At 62.5% G+C, this 8,014-nt stretch overlaps 1 protein-coding gene across 1 annotated transcript in view; it reads left to right on the plus strand.

Moving 5' to 3' along the window:
• The window catches only part of CBX2 (chromobox 2), a 9,036-nt gene extending 4,470 nt beyond the window's left edge, over positions 1–4,566 (plus strand). The window contains exon 5 of the mRNA XM_032321539.1: positions 641–4,566. Coding sequence (XP_032177430.1) covers positions 641–1,942 — 1,302 coding nt within the window. The 3' untranslated portion in view covers positions 1,943–4,566. The remainder of the gene's footprint in view (positions 1–640) is intronic.
• Positions 4,567–8,014: the final 3,448 nt, after the last annotated feature.

The raw sequence follows: 8,014 nt of genomic DNA on the forward strand, positions 1-8,014 counted from the left end.
TGACCAGCCGGGGACCATGGAGGCGGGGGGCCTGGCTGGGCAAGGAGGCTCTGGAGCCCTGGGTTGGACTGGATCGTGCCGGGCTGAGGGCAGGAGGGAGCCAGCGTTGGCTCAGTCTCCCTAGTGGGTGCCCTTGGAAGCACGGCCCTGGTGAGACACAGAAGACAACAGGCAGATTTGTCCTCCTGTGTGCCGGAATGTTCTGAAGGGGTCCGGTTTGGAAGCGGGAGGGCTGGAGCAGGATGTCCTCTTGCTTCAGATTACAAGCACGTCCACACGTGACTTTGGCTCGTAAGCTCGGCACTTCCCTTTCCCTCTGCTGGGGAGCCTGCAGCCGGCCCGGCGGCCCCCTTCAAGGCCGTGGCGCCCGGGCCTTGACCACACACGCTCTGCTTCGTTCCTCTGCTCCGGTTTCACAAACCGTCCGTTCTTTGTTCCGCTCATTCTGCTTCTAACTGCATCTCGTGGAATCTCACAAGGGCTTTTCCTATCCCTTCTGGAACAGGCTGGCGAGGCCTCACTCCCTCCTGTCTACGTCTCTAGTGTGGCGGCCACCGGCGCGGTCTCCGCGTGGAGGTGTCCGATGGCCCCGGGGCCCGGCCTTCCAGGCAGTGACCCCGTCTGTGCTCTGTCTCTGCAGGAGCCTGACGCTCCCTCCAAGTCCAGCAGCTCCTCGTCTTCGTCCACGTCTTCCTCCACCTCCTCTGACGAAGAAGACGACAGTGATTTAGATGCCAAGAGGGGTCCCCGGGGCCGTGAGACCCACCCGGTGCCTCAGAAGAAGGCCCAGATCTTGGTGGCCAAGCCCGAGTTGAAGGATCCCATCCGGAAGAAGCGAGGCCGCAAGCCCCTGCCTCCGGAGCAGAAGGCGGCCCGAAGACCCGTGAGCCTGGCCAAGGCGCTGAAGGCCGCCCGGAAGGACCTGGGGGCGACGGCCGGCAAGCTGCCCCCTCCGCTCAGCGCCCCCGCGGCCGGCCTGGCTGCCCTGAAGGCCCACGCCAAGGAGGCCTGTGGTGGCCCCAGCGCCATGGCCACCCCGGAGAACCTGGCCAGCCTGATGAAGGGCATGGCCGGCAGTCCCAGCCGGGGTGGCATCAGCTGGCAGAGCTCCATCGTCCACTACATGAACCGAATGAGCCAGAGCCAGGCCCAGGCCGCCAGTAGACTGGCCCTCAAGGCCCAGACCGCCGGCAAGTGCGGCCTCGGGCTGGACCTCAAGGTGAGGACGCAGAAGGGGGGGCTGGGGATTGGCTCCCCAGGAAGCAAAGTCCCAAAGGCCCCCAGCAGTGGGGCCGTGGAGCAGAAAGGGGGCAGCACTGGGGGGCCCCCCTATGTCCACAGTAGCAGCAAGGGCCCTGCAGCGTGCCTGGGCCCCCAGCCCGCACCCACCCAGGAGCTGAGCCTCCAGGTCTTGGACTTACAGAGTGTCAAGAATGGCACAGCGGGGGTGGGCATGGTCGCCCGCCACGCCACAGCCAGCAAGGGTGTCCCTGCCACCAGCCCGGCCGCGGGGAAGAGCGTCGGGGGTGGCCCCGCCGGGGGGAGCGGGGCCGCCATGCCCTCCGACGGCAGCAAGAGTGAGAAGCTGCCCTCCAGGGTGACGGCTCTGCCCACGTCCGCGGGCAAGAGGGACTGTGTGCGGGGCAGCGCGGCCCCTGGCAGTCAGGAGGGCCACACAGCCCCTGGGGAAGGACGCAAGGCAGCCTTGGCGGCCGAGCTGAGCGCCGGGGAGGAGAGCAGCTCTGACTCGGACCCGGGCTCGGCCTCGCCGCCCGGCGCCAAGCAGAACCCATCCGTGTCTGTCCAGACCAGCCAGGACTGGAAGCCCACCCGCAGCCTCATCGAGCACGTTTTCGTCACCGACGTCACTGCCAACCTCATCACGGTCACGGTGAAGGAGTCTCCCACCAGCGTGGGCTTCTTCAGCCTGAGACATTACTGAAGCCCCACCCAGCTCGGGCCCGCCCTTCTCTGGCCTCTGGTTTTGCTTCGATAACAGCCCTGCACCCCCGGGCCCTTTCTGGGGTCGGGGTGGCCTCCTTCCAGGGCAGGCTTGGAGGGACTTGCCCCAGCCCTGCCTGTGATTTCAGGCACGGGAGTACCTTGATGCCTTGCCAAGGCCTGGCCTGGCCCTCGTCCCTACCTCTGGGCCTTCCCACGTGCCTCAAGAAGTCTGCCTCCCGCCTCTCCGGCCGAACGTTCCTCAAGGCCGTCCCCTGTTTGCTGTTGGCACTGCCCGGCCTGTGACGACAGGGTGGGCGTCAGCTTTCCCCTGGATTTCGGGGGGGGGGGGCACAGCTGTTAGAGGAGGGATCCGCTCGGTAGCTCCTGCCCGGTGGTGGGGAAGCGACATGGACTGGGGTGGGGGCAAGGCCTCCGGGGACTGCTCCAGGGCTCAGCTAGGCTCAAGATGGGCCAGGGGGCAGGTAAGGGACATCACCCATCAGGACCCCTGCAGAAAGGTGCCTGACTGCCAAGGACCAGGGGCCTTGTCCCTGCCCCGTGCCAACAGCTCAAGGCTGCAGCCTAAATGTGGAACAGGTGTGGGCTGCATCCCTTGGTGACCTGTAATTCTGGTTCAGAACAACAACTGCAGTGCCCTACTGCTGGCCAGAGGTCAGCACGAACCAGGAGCAGGCTGGTCCCAGAGCTGTTTCACTAGAACCTCCTGTTTGCAGGCAGCAGGAGCAGATGGGCGTCACTTTGGCTGCCCTCCCTTCTGCTGTTCTGTGCGAGGACAGCCGTGGCCCCACACGCTGCCTCCGAGGAGCCGTGGAAAGAGGGAGTGTGGGCAGTTGCTGGAGTTAGACGCACCCTCCATGGCCTGCTGGCTTCGGGCTTGGGACAGGTGTCTGGCAGTGGCCCCCTCTGCCGCAGTGGGCGGGCACCGCCTTCCCTGACAATCCCTCCCACCTTTGGGGATTCCACATGCTCCTTCCCCACTGTGAAGCTGTGTCCCCGGACCATTTGGAAGCGGTGCACGATCTGAGCATTTCCCCTACCCCCGGCAGAGGGCCCCTGGAGAGGCTGGATCTGCCAGCCTGACTGCCTGCGCCCAGATGGGCCGAGTCTGGGACAAGCCTGGTGTGGCTTGTGGCAGAAAGGTGGCTCAAGGAGTAGGGTCACCGGGTCTCTGGGATGCCAAGAGAAAAGTGGAGGTGTGGGGTCCTCAGCCGGCAGGTGCGAGCATTCCCTCTGTCCTGTTGCCTTGATCACAGGGGACCCCGGGCTCGTGGTGGGCTCAGCTTTCTAAGGGGCGGCCCTGCCAGACCTCCCGCTCCCTTGTCCCTCCCTGTCTGCGCCAAATAGAAGAGACGGCTTGTGCTGTGAGTCCGTCTCAACAGTGTGCCTTTGGGGACAGGCCCATGTCCGGGACCTTGCCAAGGGGTGTCTTTGTGCAGCTTCTGGTCTCCTGCGCGGTAGCCATGCTGGGCCATGGGGGGAGCAGTGCCCGTCTCGGCAGATCGGAGGGCTGAGCTCCCCAGATGGCGGCTGGAACCAGAGAGCGGGCAGGAGAGAGAAGACTTGCACCCTGTGCAGTCTGGAAGAGAGGGATCCCGGCATTCTGGGCCACTGACACCAGCTTCCCCTCTGGTTCCTGGACACCCCAATGCTCCCTGGCTGTAAATAGAGGGGCTCCTCCAGGCTGCCTCCCCCTGGGGGAGGGGGCTGCTGGCCTCCAGGTTTTGCAACTCCCTTTCTGCCAGGCACCATGCTGCCTTAGAGCCCCCAGAGCCAGGCCACCAGCTGCCCTCCAAGCCCTTGGGGCCACCCTGGGTTTCCGTGGGCCACTGGGTATACGCTTGTCGGAGCGGACCTGACATTCTCGGCAGCCAGGTCTCCAAACCCCGACGTGGTGCCTTTCTGTTTACCAGCTACTTCAATCCCAAAGTTGACTCGGCCACACCTCACTCCCAGCCACTTTGCCTTCTTGCTGTGTTGTGTGGGCTTTCGGTTTCTTACTGTTTTGTTTTTTTCTGGTGCTTGTGACTCCGTGTGGTTCATGTTTAAAAGGGTGTATGCGTGTGTGCCTATGTGTGTGTGTCTGTGCACACACGTGTTGGTGTGACCGCTTGGGCTGGAGAGTTGATTGTCATGTTTACCAATAAGAGTAAGTGCTTTTTTATTTGCTGCTATGTGCGCGTGTGTGTCCGTGCCTCCGTGATCGGAGAGTCCTGGACTGTGCGGGGTTCCCTACACGGGCTGCCTGGCGGTGTAGCCTGACTGGGTGTTTTAATCCTGTCGTGTCTTTGTTTGCGTGTCTGTCATGGCTAGGAAGAAGTGGCCGGTCTGTCCTCTTCTTAAGAGGGTTTGACATATTTTTATATATATTTTTTTGGTACCAAAAAGAGTGTGCCTTGTTCTGGGTTACACTCAAAATTCTGACCTGACCAAGAGGGCTCTGGGCCTAGAGGTTTCATTAAGGGGAAACAGGGGGGCCCAGAGCTTTGGACCAGTGCCAATTGCTGGCTTGATTTGTGTTTTTTAATTTAAAAAAAAAATCATTCATGTGTGCCACTTCTAATTGCTTTAAACTATGGCTGTTGTTTGCTTTTTTAAAAGAGAGAGAACAAAAGTGAGTATGTGATTGCCCCGGGAAGCTTAAGATCTTTGTTGAAGCAGAACAGCAGCCCAGCCCCCTTATTCAATCAGGACCTACCAGTTAGAGAAAATGCTTCCCCCAGGAAGCCCGCGGTGGTTTGAGGGGAGGGGGTGGGAGGAGGGGCGAGGTAGTGCCTAGATGACCAGATTTTTGCTCAAGTACATTTAAAGATTCTGTTGCTTTTCTAGTATTTTTGGAAAACTAACACTAGGCCTAGGTTGCAGGTTTGTTTTCTGGTTTCTGATGTTAATTTATTTTGCAGGGGAAAGACATTAGCAAGTGGTGTCAGGGTTTGTCTTACTTTCTGTTAACTTTTAGTATATCAATAAATTTTTTTTTTAACTTTGTCAGCCTGGTTTATATCGTGCGTGATGCCTGGAAACAGTAGTCTCTCTTCACTTGCCCTTTCTCAAGGCAAAACACTCTGGATGTGGACTGAACCGAGGGACCAAAACAGCTAAGGCTTCGGGAAAGGGTTAGCCCCTTTCCTGGAGTGGGAGAAGGGTGTTTTTCTCTAGGCGAAGGGGTCGGGTTGGTTACGACTGTGACCCCTACACCAGCAGTTCACAAAGCGCAATTTGGCCATGACTGGACGTGATTCTGGTGGTCACACCTTGGGGGCAGGGGGGAGTGTCCCTGCCCCTGACATCTAGTGGACAGAGGTCAGGGACGCTGCCCGACATCATAAACTCACTTTGAGACCTTTCCCAGAAAGTGATACTTCAAGTTAACCCCAAAGACACTGTGCTGGAAAGTTCCATGACCCCTTGAGTCCCCTCCTGGGCTTCCTCTTTAAAAGGACACAGCTCAAAAACCCCAGGGGATTTGCTCCAGAGGTTTGGAGTTCCAGGTGCCACTGTAGTCCTAACTCTGCTCGTAAGAAGGAGGAGGTTTGCCTATTCTAGAACCTTCCCTGGGCCTTCAAGGTTTGCATCACCCTCGGCCTGAATTTGTTCATAAATTTCAGCCTGCAGGGAGACACGATCTCCCTTTGAAGTGACAGAAGTCGGACTTGGATGTTGGCCTTCGTTGGCAGGCTAGCTGGGGCTAAGGCCTGAATGTTTTCCCTCCCGAGGAGGTTTTCACTACAAACAGAAATGCGACCCACTCTCCAGAAAAGGCCCGGGGACTGGAAGTGCACCTCCTGGGGGACAAGGCCACAGGCCTGCTGTCTTTGTTGCCCCTGCAGAGAGGCTGGGGCCGTTTTGTTTTGGAGGAAGAAGGTGGGCAGAGATGACGCCTGCCTTGCTGGCTTCTGGCTTTTGAGAGCCGCAGAAGGGGGGGCGGGGATGGCCGGGAAGGAGTGGGCACCCCGCTGTCCCCGGTGGCCAGCCGGGCTTTCCGTGGGAGCCCCTGTCTCCAGAGCCTCCGCCAGACGGGTGCGGGGCCCTGACCCACACCGGCCTTTGTTCGTTTCTGCGCGGCTGATCTGATGGCTAATCCACCGCCTTCCCAGAAGAATGGGCTGGGCTGCCAAGGGGCCCGACCTGGCCCGCGGCCTCCCCCGTCCTCAGCCCCGCGCCGCGGGGTCCAGCCCAGGGCGCCCGGCAGTACAGCTCAGCAAGGCTTAGAGGATCCTGGCGGCTGAACACCCCCTTCCTGCCCGCGAGGGAGGGCGCAGAGGGCGCGCCCACCGTGGCCCACCGCTGCGTGCTCTGCCACAGCTTTCCCGGCTCCTCTGGAGGCCCAGAAAGGCACCGGCCGAGCGCTCCGCTAATCCAAAACCCCGGAGGGGGCGGCGCCGGCAGAGGGACAGAGGCCGTCGCCTCCAGAGGGCGCGCGCGGCTCGCGGACTTGGAGCCTCCGGCTCTTGGGACGCGCAGAGGACCTTCCCCACCTCGGGCTCCCGGCTGCCCCGGGGAGCCGAAGTGCGCGACCCCCTCCCCGACTGCTCCCAGGCGCCCCCGAAAGCCTCCATCTTCGAAGTCTGCGGAAGAAAGCCCCGGCCCCAGTGTCCAGGCCCCCAAGGCTGGACGCCGCGGAGCGCCGCCGAACACCGAACGGCTCGCATCTCAGACCGCGGCTGGATGGAGGCCCCTCTGGGTCCGGAGGGCTTTTTGGCGAGAGCTGGAAGTCAGAGCAGGAGCCTCCAAGGCGCTGGTTGCCGGCCTTCTCGCCGTCGGGCCTCTGGCGGGCGGCACAGAGCCTCGACTGGGATCGGTGCATTGTAAGTATCAAAGGGACAGAAAAATGGATTCGATCCGCCGCGCTCCACGGAGCCATAAAGATTCCAGTTCAGCCAGCGGCGGCCACAGCCGCCGACCCTGCCCTAGGGAGCAGGGGAGCCGACCCAGGGCGGAGGCGGCCCCGCGGGCAGAGTTCTCCGCACCTGGTCTCCTGGAGAGCCTGTCCGGGGAACGGGTACAGCGCAAGGAGCTCCTGGTCAAAGCCGAGGTGGATGGTGACCAGCCAGCCGGGGAAAGGGGACAGAGTGGGCACCTTCCCATCTGCCTAAACACCAGTCCCCTCCGCTGCCCAAACACCCAGGAGAGGTCGCCTGAGGGAGTCCCGACCGAGCAGCTGGGCCGCCGCTCAGGGGCTGGCCGCCCGTGGAGCCCCTCGCCAAGCCACCCCACTCCATCCCCGCCCTTGATTCTGCCCCCCGCGGCCGCAGGCCCTTCAAGTCCGAAGGGCACTCAACGCCCCATGACCCGCTGCCCCGAGCCCCGGCGCCAGTCTCTGCTCCCTCCCCGATCCTCCCACTCAGCTCTCAGAACTGGGGAAAGAGGCGCGGAAAGCACCGCCAAGGGCGGGGTCCCCAACCGGTTGGCCAAAGACTGGAGATGCGCGGGCGAACGCGTCCCAACGCCCCTCCCTTCGCGCTCTGCGGGTGCGCCCAGGTCTGCGCTTCTCTTCGCCACAAGGTGCGGGGGGTGGGGTGCCTACTGGGGTGGGACTGGGAAATGCCAGGGCCGCCTTGGGGTCCGGAAGGTGGCTCTCCCAAGCCGCCCCACGTTAGCGCCCTGCAAAGTCTTCCGCCCGGAAGAGCCAAGAACCCCCATCCCCACCCTGAGCTCTGGTCTCCCGCGACCGCGCCTCTCCCGGCGTTGGGGCTTCTACACCCCAAGAAGACCCGGGACGGAGAGGCTGGCGGGGGGCGGGGGCGCGGGGCTGCGCCGCGGCAGCGCCAGGTTCACTAATCACATCAGCGTGCTCTGCGCCGGCTCCCAGCAGCCAGTTGCCTAGCAATACCCGCGAATTCAATTCCTCAATCAATAGGCGCGAGGCGCTGCATTTCGGGGAGCGCTGGCGAGGCTGGGTGGGTCTGGGGGACGGGTCCCACGACAGCACCGGGAAGCAGCCACGGAACCGCCAGCCTCGCGTCTGCGGGGCGCCGGGCCTGGGGGACCAGCGCCGTCGGGTCTAGGGGTGGGGAGCGCGGCGTGGGGGGGGGAACCCCGCCAGAAGAGA

This window comes from Mustela erminea, chromosome 18 (assembly GCF_009829155.1).
Source record: "Mustela erminea isolate mMusErm1 chromosome 18, mMusErm1.Pri, whole genome shotgun sequence".
In the NCBI taxonomy this organism is placed as follows: Eukaryota; Metazoa; Chordata; class Mammalia; order Carnivora; family Mustelidae; genus Mustela; species Mustela erminea.